Source organism: Pseudoliparis swirei, chromosome 15 (assembly GCF_029220125.1).
Source record: "Pseudoliparis swirei isolate HS2019 ecotype Mariana Trench chromosome 15, NWPU_hadal_v1, whole genome shotgun sequence".
Lineage (NCBI taxonomy): Eukaryota > Metazoa > Chordata > Actinopteri > Perciformes > Liparidae > Pseudoliparis > Pseudoliparis swirei.
Window position 1 is genome coordinate 3950128 of NC_079402.1, and position 21477 is coordinate 3971604.

Here is a 21477-nt window from a genome sequence, read left to right on the forward strand (position 1 = left end):
GTGTTAAAATGAGGTGTAGTGTAATTTTGGTTGAGGATTAATTATCCTCGTCGATTCACCACCTACTGCCTCCTCACCTCTCGACCGGTTGCCTCGATTCATGTATGTATTCCAGGGAGCACATGGTTCATTCCTTCAAATTAAATCAATAGGGCAACATAAATCAATGACATAAATCAATGTGATTACAATCAGTGTTAGCATTATTTATTCCATTTAATAAACAGAAGAGACCCATTTTGATCCGATTATTTTTTAGACCTGTTTTAATTGTTGTGTTTTGTTTGTGTTGCTGTGTTAAGTTTGTTATGTTAACTTTTTGAACAGACACATTTATTCTCTTGAACTTACTTTTGATTTATTTAATTGAAGTAAGAGCAGAGAAGGCTGTTAAAGTAAAGCAGGCAGAGAACTCATCTGGTGTATGTTTGTTTTGTATTGTTTTTCTTCTTTTAATTCTAATATATTTACATTTGGATAACTTGTTTGTCGTGTGGAGGAAGTGACCCTCTTCCTCTTCTGCACTTATTCATCGGATCATATCATAATTATGGCACAAGCTAATAAATCAAACACATTACCAAGACAATATTTATTGTATTCTGTCCTTCATGTGTTCCATATCATTTTATTCTAATTATTTTTACTGCTCCTCATTATTCAATCTTTGAGTTCACCGATGAAATGAAAAACAAGTTATCAGAACATTACAAATCACATCACTGCAAAACTATCTAAAATAGAATTTATTTTGAAGGCAAGAAGTCATCAGAACTAGGCAAATACTTTTGTCGAGGAAAGTATTTTGGTAGTTGTCGTCCAGAGCAGACCGAGAAAGGAAAGGCGCAAACGAGTGGAAAGGACACAAATACCGTAACAACACATTTGTTTTGTTAAAAAACACACGACCACACAGAGCGATGCAACGACATGATAACATCATACAACATTCACATTGACTTAATAGGAATTATTCCTTTAAGGTGGCTAATTCTAGTGAAAATGTTGGAGTAAAATTAATTAAATGTGTTTCCACAATTGACGGGACAATAACTGTACCAGTTCTCAGCAGGATTGTTGTTTCTTTTTTAGAAAAAAAAACATATAATGCAACAATAGTTATTTGAAATGTACCACAATATATATTGAAAATGCGAGGGCTATCTGGGAAGTTTTTTGTAAAAAAGTCAAGAGTGGCATTTGGCTTTTAATATTTTTTGAGGAATAAATTGCTTTAATTTCTCTTCAGCATATAATGCATAATGCATAATGCAGAGGGCGTGGGCCCAATACATGCAATATAAGTAGTGTGTAATGCAACATTATCAGCAAAAAACTGATAATTACTTCTATTGGCTAAAGTAAAGCGGTTAATTCGAGAGTTAGATGCCAGTTTTGTCCAGTAATCCGTCCCCTGTGTATTGTCAAAGGAGGTTGTGCTATTAATAGACATCAATAAGACAAAATACATATGCAAGTGATTCAAAAGCTATTTTCTACCACATTTGGAAATGTGTCGATATGAAATATATTGAAGGAGAAAAAATGAAATAGTGATTGCTGATCATTATCTCCAGTGAGCCTCAGAGTAATCACACAAAAGTAGTCACAAAAACCTGGACATTAAAAAAAATCCATATACAATCAAAAGTTGTTTGGCCTTTTCAAAGAACAGAAACGACATTCAGACGACCTCCGCTGTAGTGCCGCGTTCTTAAAACCGACAGCCAATCAGAGACGGGATACGCTCAGCGGCACGTTTCCATTGTGTCGGCTCTGTACCGCAATACAATGGATTTGAAATGACAAAAAAAAGCAAAAAAAGGACTGTGAAGTTAAAGCTGGGGTTGTTTTTACGCAGTGCACTCATGCCTTGGAGAACATGTATATGAAAATATGTACAGTTCCATATTCCCGAAGATAGTAAAGGCTCATTCTACGGTCAGGAAAACACAAGGATTCTTAGTTTCAGGTGATTATATAACTAATAAAGACATAGTTACGTATATTATATTCCACTTCTGCAATGCGACACACCGGAACCTTTGAAATAAAGATCCAGTTCAGCTTTAGCACCAGCAGCGTCCTGCTTAGTGTCTAGATGGGGCTTTCGCCGGCGCTCTTCTTCTTCCCGCCGCGGGCCTGGAGTATGATGAAGACGAGGACGGCGGCGAGCAGGAGGACGAAGAGGCCGATGAGCGCTCCCCACGTCCCCGGGGTCAGGGCCTTCCTCAGCACCTCCCTCTCCGCCGGCAGCAAGCTGCTCAGCCTGAGCATGTAGCCCAGAGCCCAACCCACCGAGGCGTCCCCCGCCTGGAGGGTGGACCAGAACCTTTTTAGTGTGTGTGTGTGTGTTTATGTGTGTGTGTGTGTGTTTATGTTTATGTGTGTGTGTGTATTTTGGTTTATTCCTCACCTTCTTCTGGAAGGCGATGCGTGGGAACGACGTGTCGTCGAAGCCGTAGCCCCTCATCATGAGGACCTTGACGAACACGGAGATGGCGCAGTAGTCCTGCAGGCGAGACGATTGCTCCGGCGCGAGGAGAAGCATCTAGAACAAACAAACAAACAACAACAACAACAACAAGATGTCATGATGCAGGATGGAACATAGACTTAAGCAATAAGGTGCGAGAGGCAGTACGTCGTCGTCAATAATGTCCGCTTTAAGGGTGTTGCTAGGCAAAGCCTTGAAAAGAAGCAGCTGTGACATCACGGCTGATTAAAGGACACCTTGTGACTCGCTCTCAGCCAATCAGAACGCTGGATTTCATCTACCTGTATTATAAATAAGGTTAAAGCGCACACACAGTGGGGCTTTGAGCGAGATGCTCACGGGATGACGGGAACACGCTCAGCGCCCACCTCTCACGCTGGTGGGCGTGTCCGTATAGTTTTGTTGTAAACATGTAAACAAACACAACTCTGCACAAACAAACAACATGGAGGCGTTGAACGAACGCCACGTGAGTATGAGGGCGCGGTACTTCTTTGACGGTCATGCCGCACACGGCCTTGGACGCGTCCGCCAGCTGCGACGGCGTGCTCGCCGCGATGCTGGTGGTCCGCTGCAGGAAGGAGTGAACGTGGTAGAACGCGGAGAACGCCTGGAGGAGGAGGAGGAGGAGGTGGAGGAGGAGGAGGAGGAGGAGGAGGAGCACACACACACCTCAGTGAACACACAATACAAACACACACATAATACACACACATAATATACACGTGGAACCCCCTCCTGGTCTAGTCCATAATGTTAGACCCTCCTGGTCTAGTCCATGATGCTGGACCCTCCTGGTCTAGTCCATGATGCTGGACCCTCCTGGTCTAGTCCATAATGTTAGACCCTCCTGGTCTAGTCCTTGATGCTGGACCCTCCTGGTCTAGTCCATAATGTTAGACCCTCCTGGTCTAGTCCATGATGCTGGACCCTCCTGGTCTAGTCCATAATGTTAGACCCTCCTGGTCTAGTCCATGATGCTGGACCCTCCTGGTCTAGTCCATAATGTTAGACCCTCCTGGTCTAGTCCATGATGCTAGACCCTCCTGGTCTAGTCCATAATGTTAGACCCTCCTGGTCTAGTCCATGATGCTGGACCCTCCTGGTCTAGTCCATAATGTTAGACCCTCCTGGTCTAGTCCATGATGCTGGACCCTCCTGGTCTAGTCCATAATGTTAGACCCTCCTGGTCTAGTCCTTGATGCTGGACCCTCCTGGTCTAGTCCATAATGTTAGACCCTCCTGGTCTAGTCCTTGATGCTGGACCCTCCTGGTCTAGTCCATAATGTTAGACCCTCCTGGTCTAGTCCATGATGCTAGACCCTCCTGGTCTAGTCCATAATGTTAGACCCTCCTGGTCTAGTCCTTGATGCTGGACCCTCCTGGTCTAGTCCATAATGTTAGACCCTCCTGGTCTAGTCCATGATGCTGGACCCTCCTGGTCTAGTCCATAATGTTAGACCCTCCTGGTCTAGTCCTTGATGCTAGTCCCTCCTGGTCTAGTCTATGATGCTGGACCCTCCTGGTCTAGTCTATGATGCTAGACCCTCCTGGTCTAGTCTATGATGCTAGACCCTCCTGGTCTAGTCCTTGATGCTGGACCCTCCTGGTCTAGTCCATAATGTTAGACCCTCCTGGTCTAGTCCTTGATGCTGGACCCTCCTGGTCTAGTCCATAATGTTAGACCCTCCTGGTCTAGTCCTTGATGCTGGACCCTCCTGGTCTAGTCCATAATGTTAGATCCTCCTGGTCTAGTCCTTGATGCTGGACCCTCCTGGTCTAGTCCATAATGTTAGACCCTCCTGGTCTAGTCATTGATGCTGGACCCTCCTGGTCTAGTCCATAATGTTAGACCCTCCTGGTCTAGTCATTGATGCTGGACCCTCCTGGTCTAGTCCATAATGTTAGACCCTCCTGGTCTAGTCATTGATGCTGGACCCTCCTGGTCTAGTCTATAATGTTAGTCCCTCCTGGTCTAGTCCATAATGTTAGACCCTCCTGGTCTAGTCCTTGATGCTGGACCCTCCTGGTCTAGTCTATAATGCTAGTCCCTCCTGGTCTAGTCCTTGATGCTGGACCCTCCTGGTCTAGTCTATGATGCTAGACCCTCCTGGTCTAGTCTATGATGCTAGACCCTCCTGGTCTAGTCCTTGATGCTGGACCCTCCTGGTCTAGTCTATGATGCTAGACCCTCCTGGTCTAGTCTATGATGCTAGACCCTCCTGGTCTAGTCTATGATGCTGGACCCTTCTGGTCTAGACCTTGATGCTGGACCCTCCTGGTCTAGTCTATGATGCTAGACCCTCCTGGTCTAGTCTATGATGCTGGACCCTCCTGGTCTAGTCTATGATGCTAGACCCTCCTGGTCTAGTCCTTGATGCTAGACCCTCCTGGTCTAGTCTATGATGCTGGACCCTCCTGGTCTAGTCTATGATGCTGGACCCTCCTGGTCTAGTCCTTGATGCTAGACCCTCCTGGTCTAGTCCTTGATGCTGGACCCTTCTGGTCTAGACCTTGATGCTGGTCCCTCCTGGTCTAGTCTATGATGCTGGACCCTCCTGGTCTAGTCCTTGATGCTGGACCCTTCTGGTCTAGTCCTTGATGCTGGACCCTCCTGGTCTAGTCTATGATGCTAGACCCTCCTGGTCTAGTCTATGATGCTGGACCCTCCTGGTCTAGTCTATGATGCTAGTCCCTCCTGGTCTAGTCCTTGATGCTAGACCCTCCTGGTCTAGTCTATGATGCTAGTCCCTTCTGGTCTAGTCCTTGATGCTAGTCCCTCCTGGTCTAGTCTATGATGCTAGTCCCTTCTGGTCTAGTCCTTGATGCTAGTCCCTCCTGGTCTAGTCCTTGATGCTAGTCCCTCCTGGTCTTACCATGAAGCTACCGGACACATTGGGCTGGAAGACTCCATCGAAGGAGCAGCGTGAGTACGGGCAGCGCTGGAAGGAGAAGATCTGCGACACGTTGCCCAGACAGCGTTCGTAATGTCCGCTGCCGTGTACGGTGAGCGTGGCCTGGGGGTCGGGGGAGCTGGGTTTGTACTGGGCGGTACACGGGGAGTTGAAGACACTGGTCAGCTGGAGAGTTCTGTTGTGGCCCGCCGGGTAGCAGGGGTGGGTGACTGACCCGGAGTAACCCTGAGACTGAGACACACAGATATACTTTATAAATACTTTTGAATGCACATACAAAGCAACTCATAAAGCTGTATATATACATATATATATATATATATATATATGTATATGTACACATATATATGTATATATTTAAACATATATATGAATGTTTATATGTGTATATGTATCTGTATGTATATATTCAGATATTTGCAGACATATATTTATATATGTACATATGTATGTATATACTCATAAAGCTGTGTATATACACACATATATATATATATTTGTATATAGACATATATACATATATATATGTATATATACAGTACATATACATATATTCATATATGTATATATATACTCATAAAGCTGTGTATATACACATATCTATATATGTATGTATATATATACATATATGTATATGTGTACATATATATACTCATAAAGCTGTATATATACATAAATATATAAATATATATATATACATGTTGTCATGCATAATATTTATGCCGTTTGTTTCACACTGCTTGAATAGCAGATACCTTCATATATGTTTGTATAAAACATTTATTTATATAAAAATGTATTTCTATATGTGTTTATAAATGTATTTCTACATGTATTTCTATATGTGTTTATAAATGTATTTCTACATGTATTGCTATATGTGTTTATAAATGTATTTATAAATGTATTTCTACATGTATTTCTACATGTGTTTATAAATGTATTTCTACATGTATTTCTACATGTATTTCTATATGTGTTTATAAATGTATTTCTACATGTATTTCTATATGTGTTTATAAATGTATTTCTACATGTATTTCTACATGTGTTTATAAATGTATTTCTACATGTATTTCTACAAGTATTTCTATATGTGTTTATAAATGTATTTCTTTATGTGTTTATAAATGTATTTCTATATGTGTTTATAAATGTATTTCTACATGTATTTCTACATGTATTTCAACATGTATTTCTACATGTATTTCTACATGTACATATCCGATGCCAGTGCATTGTGGTCCGCTACCTTCACGATGTGAGCCAGCAGCCTCTTGAGCATCTGGTCCTGGCCGTAGCACAGGAAGCTGTGCGTGTACAGCGAGTACTCCTGGCCGTACAGGCGCATCTTCATCACGTCGCGCTCGTTCTCCACCTCCTCCCCGGTCGCAAAGGTTATCTGGGTGGACGCCCCGCCGAAATCAAGCGCTCCCACCGTGGGCCTGCCGGGGCTGAGCCAGCGCCCCACGAAACCATACTGTGGAGAAAGGACAAAGGAAAGGAATCGAAGAGGGCGCTTCGTGGGAATCGCGGTGCGTCGGGTGGCGGTGTCGCGGCGGCCACTAGAGGTCGCCGCTCCAGAATCATCATCCTTGGGTCTACCTTGATGAAGTTCTCCAGGAGGTAGTTGACGGTGACCCAGCCGTACGCCCCCTCGCTCTGACCGCTCAGGACGGTCGCCCCCTGGAAGTTGAAAGGGTACGACTGGATCTTGTTTCCCACTTCCTGCAGAATCTGAGCCGACAGCTCCGGGCTCGACATGCTTGTTTTTTTTGGAGAAACAAAAGAGTCTTTGTTTACTCCACCGTGACAGCTGAGAATACCTCGCCTAAAACTCACTGTTTCACTGACCCACGTGTCAGGATTCACCGCTGACCCTCAGGGTCGACTACTACGCAGTTAATTTAGTCCATTCATGTCATTTGTTTAGCGGTTTGGGCTCGATGGCGAGGATTTCAGATGTGTCGCGGCTGAATTGGAGGAAAGTTGGCTCCCATCCAGGTCTTCATGTGGCTGATGGCGGAGCGGGCGTGATGGATGTGTGACGCACACGTTGTATTCGTTTACCAGAAAGTTCACGTGTGTTTTTCAAGGGTGCCGATACGGCCACCATTTTGGATTTTAAGCCAGCGAAAGAGGCGAGATGAAACAGACTCTCACTCACAGGCTCTCTTATGTACATTTTTTAAATTTTGACCCACGGTTCTCAAATGCTTTGTCGGGGAGGGGGTGAACTTTCTCCAATTATGGAATAATGTTGAAATGGATGTAAGACTGGTGAACTCCTTTTTGGTTTTCAAGGGAATTATTCATAAAACAATTCTTGAGAGTTATAAATGTGATTAAAACGTATTTATATGGAAGATGTATGTGGTAGTTTATATAAATATATTTTGTTTTTCATTTTGTTTGTTGTTTTTCCTTTATTTTATAAACATTTTCTGATTTATTTTGATTTCAATTTAGGATAGCAATTTATAAGCATTTTTTGCTTCTCCCTTTTCAGTCTTTCTCTTCTGTATATTATATAGAATAATATTGTATTGTATTTGATTTCATTGACTGAATAAAAATACACAAACAAACTTTGAATCATTTGATAACGCGTGATTCAATAGTTCCAGAGAAGTTTGTCTCCACGGCTGGAGAAAAAAAAGGAAAACATACCAGAGATAATTGAAGAAGACGAGTTGTTGAGCTCGGTTGTGGCAATTTGTTTATGTTCTCTCGTATGAATAAATACACAAAGGACTGGTGCCTACGGCAAAACACGTGATACGAGATGACAGACGTCCACTTAGTCGGTATAATTGCTGTTAATCCAGATGTAACAGGTTTTTCATATGCACAAGGCACAAAATGCCGTGAGGAAGAGCTATTCATGGATTTATCGTTTCATTGACGCCGTATGAAAGGATGAGTGCGTCACAGCGTCGCATGTGAAAGAAAAACAAGTTGAAACACATCCAAATAAATGCACACACACACACACACACACGTTGACTCACTGCAGAAGCCTCATGCCAGCGGTGGCTCCCAGGTACACAGGCGTGAGCCGGTGTCTCTCTTTGGGGATGTCCTTCACTGCCTGGTCCAGACACGCCTCCAGGCTCCGGCCTGCTGCTCCCTGTTGGCCCGCATAGCTGGAGATCCCTCCGCCTGAGCCGGAAAAACAACAACAACAACAACAATAACAACAACTTTACGACAGGGTGGACTTTTCAGCCGGACGGAGCTCAACTCTGACTCATTTCCTGATTCTCACCACGGCCCTGAGACAAAAGTGTTTCTAATGGTCGCCCAACAAGTAGCAAACTGTGCTGCCCTATATATATATATATATATAGAGAGAGAGAGAAATATATAGAGATATATAGATATATACTTGTACATAGATATATAGTATATATACCGTGTATTGGTAAGAAGAAGATAAAAAGCGATGACTCAGCATAGGAATGAGCTGAGAAACAGGTGGTGTTGGAGCGGCGGTTTGAAATATCTCTTTTTTACTGTGAAAAAGATGTTTAACTTTTACATATTGCACATTGTATTAGAATCTATTTGACCCACCGAAATTGGGGAGTCACGGAGGTTTGCCGATCGTGTTTGCCGATTGTGATGACCAACACTTTTTAAGACTTTTGAGTTATTTGTAGTTTCATATTGTGTAGTTTCATATGTGGTCACACCATTGTAATGGTAAAATATGTATGGAAAAACTATAATTGCAAATTATTAATTTGAACAACAACTCTCCCGATCAAATATAGAAATCTTCCAGGACATCATCCTTAAATGATGTGCTGATTTACCGTGTATTTCTCCATGACGCGTCAAATTCTGTTCAGTCGTTGAATGAATTGTGACAAAAAGATTTGAAAAAAGACAGTGAAAAATGCCAAATGTTTTCCTTTTGCCAGTTGCTGTGTCTTAACACTTAAAACACTCAATCGCTTCATTCAATCCAAACCTGTGCAACATTAATACCAATACACTCTGGAAATAGACATTATAATTCTGCCTGTGTGTACATATTATTGTCTAGTGAATATATTATTCAGCTAGTTTAATTTGCTGTTTTTATATGTGATCCTTCTATGCCTTTGAGTGCACTTTACCTCTTTGCTGCTGTCATTAAAAAAGGATTATCTTATTTTATTGTGAAGGGAGTGAGGGGGCCTCCATCCTAAGACCTGGGGCCTAAAGTAATATTAATCTCTGTAGAAAGAAGGTGGTAAACCTTTCAGATTCACCTCTGAAGTGGACGAGTCCCGGTGCCCAGAGCGCGTAATATATGCAAAACATTTCTAAAGCGCTCGCACTTTACCGTGAAAGTGACATTCGCCGTGCTGGGTGACCACGCCGGTGCCGTTTTGCTTGTCCGCTGGCCACTTGTATATGTAGAGCGCTGTGTGCGACGAGCCGGCGTCCAAGACGATCCCGTACTACGGGCAGAAGGAAGAGAAAACACAAGGAGGGAGCGGCGGTTACAATAACACTGACGAGCGTGACAGACTATTTACGATGGCGGCTGGGTGACCTGGATCCTGGCATCTGGCATCTGGCAGGCGGTTGGCTGCAGACGAGGTTTTACTAGCAGAGCCGACCTCAAAGGTTCTTTCACACAAGTTCAATTCAGTTCAGTTTATGTTATATAGCCCGAAATCACACATTCACGAATTCCCCTTTACAATCCGTACACATGCGACATCCCTGACCTTTGATCTCACATCGGATCAGGAACGACTATCCCAAAAATATTAAAAACCTTTTAAGGGGGAAAAAAGTGAAGAAACCTTCAGGAGGGCAAGAGAGGAGGATCCCTCTCCAGGATGGACAGAAGAATAGACGTCATGTGACCAGATTAACATACAAATATTCAATGAATATGACAGAAATGTATGAATAATGAGATCCAGACCTCCATGAACCATGGAACAGTAGGAGGAAGAGAGAGGGGGGGGGGGGCATCAGACACAGACCACAAGTAATGTATGATGGACATAAACTGATTGAAGTTCTTGCTGCCGCCTCACAGCGAGAGGGGCTGTGGGTTCGATTCCCGGGGGGCGGTCCTTCTGTGTTGGGTTTGCATGTTCTCCCCGTGGCAGCGTGCGTTCCCTCCAGGGTTCTCCAATAGAGACAGACCAGGGGCAATTTAAGGGGCAATTTAAGGGTCAAATTAAGGGTCAAATTAAGGGTCAGGTTAATTTGACCTCTAAATTGCCCCTGGTCTGTCTCTATGTATATTTGCCCTGTGATTAACTGATGACCTGTCCAGGGTGAACTGGTGTCTGGGCACGTGGCCAGCATACGTACGGGTGGATAAACAAGACGTGTATGTATAGAACTATAATACTTCTTTGTTTTTGGCTCAGATTGGAGAGCAATCGATGTACCTATTTTGTCATTTTGCGGGTTAAAGGGTACCTGTAGTGCAAATCACTATGTAGCCAGAGCAAAAGATAATGTGTTTCTAAAGTGTATTCATGCACTGACGGTCCAGTATTCAATAACAATACGTAGTTTAGGCTGTTCAAAGTGCTCAAATCCGACATGCGACAGTGCACTGGAGCTTGAATATGTCGCGGGTGGTGTGACGTCGGAACGTTGATAGAGCGACAGCCAGCCACAGCGGATGTGTTCAGATACCAATGTAAACAACGTCGAGCGCTCGCAAACAAATGCTGAGAGATTGAGAATATGGACGATGAAAGATTGTCTGATTCAGCAACTGGATACTTGTTTGAACCTTTAAAAGCAGACTATCCCCATTTAGTGAATTGTGACAGCGATGATAGCGATGATTCAGATGAAGTTGATGCCGAAGGACCGCCGGTCCAGATGCTTCACCGTGCGGACCGTGCACGCAAGTCGGCGGACGTTTGGTGCAGTTGTGGGAAATGTGTGCCACAAAAAACAGACAGAGAGTGCATTTGTTGTAAAGAGCACGAACTTATGTCCGATGATATAGTGTCATTAGACCTCATCTGCTTCACACAAAAGAGTGAGCTTGATAGCTACATCGCGCATAAGCCAGCGCTGGAGATGTCTTTCATTGATGCAATGATCGGCCGACATGTTCGGGGGCCTGCACCCGAGGGAGAACTGTCAAATCGGTAAGTTAGCCAGTTGCTTCATGTAGGCTAATTTGCGATCACCAGAGTTGGTGTGATTATTACTAATATTCTGAATATATTCACCTTTATTCTCCCATAAGCGAGAGGCCTAACATTTGCCTGCATACTATCGCATACTATCGCAGTATCTCCATTGATTTTGACCATATAGATTGTGTAATTCTTCGCTACGAATGTTTCACGATAGAGGGAAAGACATTTATTTGTCAGTAGAATACATTGTTTTATTATTGAGACAACCGAACGCCTTGCACTGCGCCATCTTGGCGTGAACTCCAGACGTGAACTGGTTTGAGGCCACCGATCTATCCCAAGAAGCAACGCGTGTAGAAGTGGCTCCGGATTGGCTGAATTCCTTTCAACGTTCCTACGTCATAGTTAGCTTTGAGCTGGAGTAAATAACTAGCAAAATGGCTGCGCCCACGGATTCGGAATTTTGACAAATAAATGTAAATCCTCGGGCTATGCGTGACTTGTTGACAATAGCAGCGGGGTAAATATGATTTATTTGATGCGCCGAATGGATGTAGCACGTTGCTGTTTTGCACTACAGGTACCCTTTAAGGATTCCTTTGAGGACTGAGAACGTCGGTCCAGACTTTCCCAGTTGCTAGGCGGCAAAAAAACACTCCCTCAAATGCCACGGCCTCACCACCCGCGATTAACAACCCGTTGCCATGACACCGCTTCCCTCCTTCACTGCCACGTAGAATATTAAGCAACTTGATTAAATGGAAAACAAGTAAAGGGCTGGAGATGGATTGGAGATCCGGGCCGTGGAAAGTGACTGCGGACACGAATCCGCGTGCAGAAACACACGTTTTTTGCACACCGCTCCACGCGACTTCTCGAGTCAGGGCGACGGGTGAACGTCGAGCGGACGCTTGCGCTTGTTTACCTTCTCGTGACGCTTCCTCGTTATCGCCGAGCAGCAGGTCGTGAGGAGTGCCAAGAGCAGGGAGCACACGGAGCGGTCTGCTGTGCTTTCATTTGACCCGTTGGACTTCTCTCCTCAACAAAATGTGAGAAAGAAACCTTCTGTGTCCTTTTATTTCCTCACATTGGAGCGAGAGGGCCGGCTGCATCACGGGATGTTGAACATGACGACAATGGAGCAGAGGGGAACAGGAAGCTGGAGTAATCCGGCTCTGAATGGCCGAAGCCACTGAACCTCTCCGCTCAGCGTGGCCGCTCCACAGGTGAAAGGTCGTCCGTATTATTTTCTTTCAGGACCGTGTAGCATTGGGGTTGATCGGATCACGGCCATGAGGTCCCCCTCTGCAGACTCAAGGTCATCACGCACAGCCTCGGGCCTCGAGGCCTCTGAGACGAGCGCTCTCAAGGCAGGTGTCGTGGTGCGTTGTCCAACGATGAAAATGTTTCATATCGAGTGATTTAGTGTGCACGATTTAGTGATTTGTTCACATGGTTTAATAGTTTGTGACATCATCGGCCAGAAGTCAACAAAGAGGACATTTATGGAAGCCGCTGGGTGGCATCTGCAGCGTCATCATCAGCGTTGAGCTACCAGGTTAAATATGTCGAGGTGATCTCAAAAGACGACATGATTTTGTGTGTTTAACCTTTTAAGCACCACCGAAAATGGCATACCCAAACTAAAAAGGCTGTATCTCTGCAACCACTAGGGCTATTTTAAGCACTTTTACATTTTTACCTTTAAATATTTTTAAAAATGTTGTTCAGATGTGTACATATCAGTCTACATGTTACCGGTAAGAGTAAATGAAGATGGCACACAGACAAAATCTAAAAATGTCAGGTCCAAATTGAAAAAAAAGCTCTTCCAGGATGATTACTTGTTTGAAATGAGGCTTAAAGGTTTAAAACTCTCTCAGATTATATTACAATATGTTAACATTCACCCTGCAAAGTTTGACTTTGATTTTAAGAAAACAATTGTTTACAGCCTAAACGTGTTCATTTAAGACTCAGTACAACTGGAGCTTTAAAGCCAAAGAGATCCACCATGCACTCTAAAAAGCCCAACTTCAAATTTGTTGTCCTAACACATTTTTTAAAGTTGAGTCAACAAATGCCTTTGAAAAAAGTTGAACTAACTCAAAATGTCAATTTCATTAATAAAGAGTGGAATCCACTAGAAATGTTAAGTTGAGAAAACTTAATATAGTGGTTTGGGCATCTGCTGAGATAACTAAGGCCACTGCGCATGCATGTCAGTAAACACACACACACATATATATATATATATATATACAAATACATATATAAATACATATATATATGTAAATACATATATATACTACTTTAATCTTATATATTAAATAATAAAAAAATATTTTCTTTAGCCCCTGTTTAAAATACATTGGTTTTTGATACCATTGTTTGTTTATTATATTTAGATATGGATTAGATTTGGAAGGATATTGTCCATTGTTTAATGGCAGATTTGCTCCAGTTCAGGTTTTTGTCACTTATTGAATTAAATGGAGCCTGTACCGTGAGAGCAAATGTTTCCCTGTATTTTGCTCAATTTATTTATTTTATTTAACAGACTATGAAGATTGAAATACTATAATACTAATGTGTAGGAGGTGACTCTTGAATGAAAGTGGTATATTTTAGTTTTTAAAATCTGCATAAAAATGTCTTTTGACTTTTAAATTGTATTGTTACAGAATGGGAAGGAAAAAAATGAAAATTTAAAAGAGGCGGTGAATATTTATTATAGTCTCTGTATGCTTGTTTTTGTGTAGAATACAGACCCGGAGGAATCTTACGTGAAAGGAGTTGAACTGGGAATACTGCAGAGTGGGTGGAGCGTGGGTGTGGTTCAGGGAACGGTGTCTGATTGTCATCAGCTGGACTGATTGGTAATCAGATTGGTAATCAGTCCAGCTGATGACGATCTGTGTTGGTTATCTGAGTCTGTCTCCATAAAGGAGCTGGACAGACAGGAGATGAGAGGAGTGTGGAGAGCAGAGACACAGTCTGCTGTCGGAATAAACCTTATTACCGAATATCCCTCTGGCTACTTGTTGCTTATTGGTGCTTTAGGGGGGGGAACCTACTAGTGACGGCTACACACGTGTCACAACCATGTTCCAAAGCTTGTTTCAAGGCCTTGATTTTGGATTCACAAAACAGACCCTCTGTTGTCTATGTTCAAGTGTTGACACCTGGAATTCATATAGTTATGCAAACAAATGTTTAGTTATTGTTAATAAACATTTTGTGTTTGAAGAAGTTTGTTTTCTTTAACTGTTGACTTTTCCAAAGAAAACGGTGTACATTTTTAATTAATTTAAATGAAGGCAACGTTGCAAAGAATGTTGAGTGTACTCAAATAATGGGCAGTGAAATTTAGTAACAAAACATTTTAAGTTAAAAGTAAGTTCTCTCAACAAAACATTTTAAGTTAAAAGTAAGTTCTCTCAACAAAAAATGTTAAGTGCTGTTTATGTATGTTTCTAATCTACAAGAACACACAATTTAAAGTTTCTCCAATTTAATATTTTAAGTGTTCGGAACTTAAGTACATGAGTAGATGTAACTATCAAATGCAATATTTTAAGTAGTGTTAACTTAAATACATAAGTACGTCTGAATAGTAATGTTACGTTTGACAAACTTAAGATATCACTTTGAGTGAACTTCTTATCATAAGTTGACACAACACATTAGCCCTTAGTTGAGTGAACTCAAAAAGGCTTTGCAGCTGGTTGCCTCACTTTTTTAAGTTGACTCAACTTTTTTTTTTTTAGAGTGTGTGAGGATGTGAAGTGTAGTGACGTAATGGCATGAAAAGTTGACACGCTTTATGAATCAGAATTATTAAAGTGAGTGAAATAGACTAATTGACACTTGGAGCAGACTCAATTTTCAACTTTTTTGCACCTGCATTTAGACCATAAACACATGAGTCTAAAGATATAGAAAGGATGCAGGAGGCTAAACGACATCCAAGTAGGCTACACCTATAGGAACTTAGACACATCATTTTTGTTTTATGGCTGTATCAAGTGTCGGCCTCTTCGGTTACCCAAACACCCCCAAAATACCCCGACGGAGCCCGAGCTCACTCACCATGAACACCGGCGCCTCCCGCACGTCCTCGGTGGTGATGGTCAGCAGCAGGAGGGCCACGAGCCCGAACAGCAGCAGCGCGATGAGGGCGACCGGGTGAGCGCAGCGCGGAGCCATGACGCGCGGAGGCGGCGAGCGCAGCGAAGTGCGCGCTCTCTCTCTCTCTCACACACTCTCTCTCCACTCTCTCGTTCTCTCTGCAGCCCTCTGGATATATCTGACGCGTCGGCGTACCAGCGGCCCAGCGGGAGAGATGTGGCTGATATGCGTCCCGTCGGCCCGTGCGGCATTAAACACCGCCCGCCCGCCCCTCTCGCTTCACCTGCAGCCTGCACACGGGGCCTCCTGCTTTACATTTCACTTGAGATGGCAAACTAGGACCTGGATTTATGCTCCTGCGGCGCTGCCAAGTCCCGGAACAGTCTCCGCCTCGGGCCAGAGAGCGCAAACAGCTCCACGGCTACTGGTGCCCATGGAGAGGGGGAAACCAGAAAGTGTTTCACCCTCATTCACATTCACCGGTGTCCTGTGTGTCAGCATATACTCACTTCCTTGTTTTCTTTAGAGTACACATGATTCATAATAGTGGATATTGGGTAAAGAGGGCGTGTCTCCTGGCTGAGATCCAGGGTGCGGGCTGTCGGGTCGAGGAGCTGCAGAGCTGCATGCTGTTGTTGTTCCAGGATTTGCATGCTGGGTGCAGCTTGACTTGAAAATATTGGCCTCATTTGAATGCCTTCATCTGACATGAAAGTTTCCACAGCAGGAATGATGTGATTTCTTTGTGCTTGTACTTTATTTATTTACTTACTTATCAATTTAAGTCTATTTCTGCCTGAATCCTATTGGCAGGATGCATAATGAGTCATTCTGAATATTGCACTTGAGCTATATTCTTCATGATGTCACTCATTCATTAAATTAGGAATATAATATCTGAGTTCATATCGGCAGCTGGGCTTTTATACCGTTTTGACACCCAGTGGCCAAACAGTGTAATTGATTAATTTCATTAGTTCACTTAAAGCCTCCAGAAGGAACTTTCATGTTGCGTTGATTGTGGCGTCCCCTGTGGACGAAAGTGGTAGTGTTTTACCGACAGTAGATTCCCTCTAGAAAGCTTCAGGGGTCTGACAGTCTGCTCTACGTAGATCTGCTTCTGGCTCTCCCATGCCTGCTTTCTCTCCAGAGATACAGCAACAGGGTCTGGGAGTGGCGTGGTGGTCTGTGCGGGGTTAGGTGGGGGGCGGGGCTTCCGCCTGCAGGTTGAAGTCTCCAGGAAGGCCGGATCTGGGTCGGTGGGCCGGGTTGCTGCTGGAGTCTGAGCTGAGGGAGTTTCTTGTGAACATGCATTGCTTAATTTGATTTAGCGATGGCGTATGTAATAATTAAATAGAAATAAGCAATTTTTTTCTGAGGGTCTCGTCATAGAGAGGCATGCATCAGCATTTCTTTGAGATGGTTTCCCATCCCAGTGCCCACAGACTGAGCTGCTACCCTTTAATTAAAGATGACACCAATTAATGATGTGCGTACCACTGGCATCACAGAGGCTAATACAAAAAGGCATTCTTTTAGCCTTTAGACACAAATGATACGGTCTTGTTGATGCAACGTGACATATTGCATCTGTAAACAAGACCCCCCCCCCCCCCCCACGCGGTGCTCTGAGCTAAATGCTAACGTCAGGATGATAACATGCCCACGGGGGGGGACACAGCGCTAATATGCTGATGTTAAGCAAGAAATGTCCACCACGCTCCACATCTTCAGTGCGCTAACACACACACACACACACACAGACACACACACACACACACACACAGACACACACAGAGCATCTGAGGCCGGATATCATGTCGGCTGTAATACAACCTACTTATCAACCACATGCTCATTTTAGGATGCGTTAGGTTTCTTTCTTTCAAGTTATTCACTCCATTAAAAAAAATCTAATAGAAACACATTGCTGACACACAGGGGTGTTTATAGGATTGAAAGAAAGGGGGGCTAAGCCCCAAGGGGAGCCATTTTTTGGGGGGGGGGGGCCCAGATATCCATTGTTAGAGACAGAATTTCAGGGTCTTAGTGATATTTTATGCTCATTTGGACACTATCAATGAAATAAAGATGAGATAGTTCAGTGTCAAATATACCATTCAATGGAAACAAATATAATAATAATATATATGAATGCAAAGAATCGAGAGATGTCGATAGTTATTTCGTGTATTTTAAATCCGCTTGTTCACACACTCGCTCAATGGAGACAGTTTCTAACCGTTATTCCCTTTTATTTGCCTCAAGAAAGCTAATAATCGTAAACAACTACCGATATATTATATTATATTATCTATAGCCACATTCAGTGACTACCTGGACTTACAAGTTCACTTTGTGCATCGTTGACTTTGAGTTAAACTGATTGGCTGTCGTTGAGAGACGTTATTTGGCAGAGTGAGAAAGCCACCGCAGCAGCCTCCCCATGGTCCTAGTGCCCGGGGGATATATCGTTAAACTCCCCTAAAAGAGGCATAACGACGCCCCTGCTGACACACTTGTAATTAAAGCTAACCTAGTAGTACAAAGTGGCCTTAATAATACACGATCAGACACATAATCACTGCGTTGAAGTTGTGTTTGTGTCCCCTGAACTTGTGTCACTCCCCCTGACCCCCAAATAATGACGTACCTACGCCAAAATGTGTGTTAAAATGATGAGTTTGATAATCAATTAGTCAGAGAAAAAATAACCTACAACAATTTGATAATCAATTAATAATTTAAGTCATTTATCCACCAAGAATGCAGATTATTCTCTCCTATTTTTGTATTACTGTAAATTAAATATCTTGGTTTTTTTTAATACAGTTGTTTGGATACAAATAATACATGTTATATACTATAAAAATTAACAAATAAAAATGAGAGACAAACATGTTTGTAATTAGTTGACTGAGTGCATTTAATAATTAAAAATAAATAACCAATCTTCTTTCTGAGGGTCTCGTCATAGAGAGGCAGGCATCGGTATTACTTTGACTACACTAAATAATAATTTACTATACGACATAATTTGTGTTGAAATCATGATTTTAATAATCCATTTGTCAGAAAAGAAAATCAAGAACAATTTGATGAATCAATTAATAATTGAAAGAATTCATCCAGCAAGAATGCGGATTATTATTATTTTTACAGTTGAATAATACATTTTATATACTATAAAATGAACAAACGAAATAAAAGACAAACATATTCGTAATTAGTTGCAGACCTAAAACAATCAAATCACAGGATTGGTTAGACTTGGCAATGCAAGTAGGCTATATTTTTATTTACAGTAGTATAAACGGAATGATTCAATGCAAGATATTTACTGGAAAAGGTAAGAAGAACCAGTGATTCCTCCTTTAAGTGGTTTTGCATCTGTGTGTGTGTGTGTGTGTGTGTGTGTATGTGCGTGTGTGTGTGTGTGTGTGTGTGTGTGTATGTATGTGCGTGTGTGTGTGTGTGTGTGTGTGACTAGACATTCTCAGTTGCAGTCGTAACACAACAAGCGGTGCATTCACCTCGAACCCCGTCGACACCGAACCGCAATTTTTTTTATACACTTCCCTTTTCGACTCAGCTCGGGCTGAACGGTCGTCACGGCAACAACACGAGTCCAAGAGCAAAACCCAAGCACCGATACTGTAACAACACGTAAGCATGCAGGAGCGAGAACGCAATCGAGGAGCTCACTCTCGGGTTCAGGGCCGGAAAAATAAAACGTCCTGTCCTTCTGAGACTTACAGATTTTTCAAAATAAAAGAAACAACAAAGAAAAAGACATTGGTGGAGTTCGTTCCTCTCACCGGTGTTATCGCGGTTCTGTTCTAGTTTCTCGGTGGATCCAATAGATTCATCTCATCACAGTTTGGGGGACGCCCTCGGCATTGGGGTGCTATGCGGCGTGCCAGAGAGCGGACGCGACGCCATAGTCTTTTTGTCAACAGAACAGCAGTGGTTTCTCAGCTCCAGTGGACGGGGAAAAGGCCTGCTTTGACACCCTTAAGACCAAGACAGGGCCCACGAGCTCTCGAAGGAGCTGGGGCCAAGCTTTCAAAATCACTCGGGGGGGGGGGGGGGGGGGGGGCTCCTTCGTGCGAAAGCTCAACCGGCGCCAGGAGGGCGTCGGCATGAGGAGGTTTGGCACGAAAGGCCGAGTGCCGGTCGGGGGGGCGAAAGACCTGGCCCTTTGATGCAACCCCCTTTGGAGACTGGAAGTGAGAAAGACTGCTGTGGCAGGAGGGAGGAAGAGAGAGGGGGGGGGCGTCCCCAAAAGTGACACAACACCACAAATATCGTTGGAACGCTCGAACAGATTTCTCCTTTAAGAAAGTGAGTTCTAGAACAAAAAAACATTGAAAACAAAATGAAAAGGGAAAACAGTCAGACAGCATCTGCTATATCCATAGTTATCTATGTCATCATTCAGATATACATAAAGCTCTTATTGGCATACAAGCACACGCATGCTTCCATCAGCTCCAACTGTGCACCAGATTAGTCATATTTGATCATTAGTGCCATTATTAGTGTTTCTCAATGAAAGAAACCTTCTAAAAATGTTGCTTAAAAACAATATCTCCATTAAAAACTACTCGATACTGAAGCTTACAGTATGTATTGCGGTATATGTTGTTGAGAAAAAACGAGATATTACTGTATATGGTATCTAAGCCCTAACAGGTGATATGTTTAGTACTTAATCCGTGAATTTAACTAAACTAAACCTGGCTTGCTTAAACTTATACAGCTGTACTAACAGTACTAGAACATCAAACATTCAGTAAACCTTTGTGAGTATAAGGACCAAAACAAGGGTTAAATAAGTAAGTGCTGGTAATATACAGAAGGATGAAGGTCGGGGTGGGTTCTTCTGCGCATGCTCAGGGACCCGACGGACACCGAAAGGTCGGGTGACCCCAACTTAAAAGAAAATCAAATCAAATAAAAGGTGCAAGTTGAGTGTTTTCAGACACTCGCTCAGCGGGCGGTTTCCTCTCACCGCTCCTCCGTCAGGCGGCGGGGCGGTGAAAAGAAAAGCTCCGGCTTCTTCTTCGGCGAGGAGACGGCTTCTCCCTCCATCTTTCCTTCTTTCTTTTCCTCGTCTCCTCTCCACTCTCTCTCTCTCGCTCTCTCACACCTCCTCGGTGCCTCTCCCTCTCTTTTTTTTTACACCACGGTACTGACAGACGGGTCAGACAAGTTGAGTTGGCCCGTGATGTCAGTGGGTGGGTACTGCTGCAGAGGGGAAGACAAACGGAAAGGGGAGGGGGAGGGGGGAGGATGGGGGGAGGAGGAGGAGAGGACCAGTCATTTTTGGACAAATGCAGTTTTTCTTCTTCTTCTTTTCTTTCCCGACATTTAGAATACGTTAATAATGTCCTTACTCTTAAGAACACCTGCGCTTCATTTCTGCATAAATGTGGAAGCGGGAGGGTTCTCTAGCCCCTCTCAGGCAAAACCTCACCGGGGAACTTGGGATTTTCCTCTTTTTTTTCGTCGAATCTCATTCACTTAGGAATGTTTGAAAAGCAGTTGGGTGGGTGGTGCCTGAGGGGGGGGGGGGGTAGTGTGGGGGAGCAGGCGTGAGTCTAGACAACAGCAGATTGAAATCAGCCACCACTTATTTCAAACAGTCATCTGTGCGCATGCATGACGCCACAAGTCTAATTTTAGCATCTCGGGAGGAGGAGGAGACGAATCTTTCAGGGCCGATTTCAAAGTGCTGCTGTCCTCCTGCTCCACTGCGCTCCTCTTGAAGCAGAGTGCGTTGAATTGGAGGCGCTCGACGATGCCGAGAGGA

At 43.5% G+C, this 21477-nt stretch overlaps 2 protein-coding genes across 5 annotated transcripts in view; both read right to left on the bottom strand.

The window, feature by feature from the left end:
* Nucleotides 1-730: 730 nt before the first annotated feature.
* Nucleotides 731-16116, bottom strand: entpd2b (ectonucleoside triphosphate diphosphohydrolase 2b). Of its 2 annotated transcripts, XM_056432491.1 has the most exons (9): nucleotides 15624-16116; nucleotides 9746-9863; nucleotides 8424-8574; nucleotides 7018-7177; nucleotides 6665-6892; nucleotides 5374-5643; nucleotides 2988-3107; nucleotides 2417-2551; nucleotides 731-2313 (listed from the first exon to the last, which is right to left on the bottom strand). In XM_056432491.1, the coding sequence occupies exons 1-9, from the start codon at nucleotides 15738-15740 to the stop codon at nucleotides 2098-2100; spliced, it is 1515 nt and encodes a 504-aa protein (XP_056288466.1). In that variant the 5' UTR covers nucleotides 15741-16116; the 3' UTR covers nucleotides 731-2097. The 2 variants fall into 2 exon arrangements, with proteins under 2 accessions (XP_056288466.1, XP_056288467.1); XM_056432492.1 differs by lacking the exon at nucleotides 2988-3107.
* Nucleotides 16117-19189: 3073 nt separating this feature from the next.
* Nucleotides 19190-21477, bottom strand: part of grin1a (glutamate receptor, ionotropic, N-methyl D-aspartate 1a) — a 48350-nt gene continuing 46062 nt past the window's right edge. For all 3 annotated transcript variants that reach the window (XM_056432489.1, XM_056432488.1, XM_056432490.1), the window contains one exon: nucleotides 19190-20912. In XM_056432489.1, coding sequence (XP_056288464.1) covers nucleotides 20844-20912 — 69 coding nt within the window. In that variant the 3' untranslated portion in view covers nucleotides 19190-20843. The remainder of the gene's footprint in view (nucleotides 20913-21477) is intronic.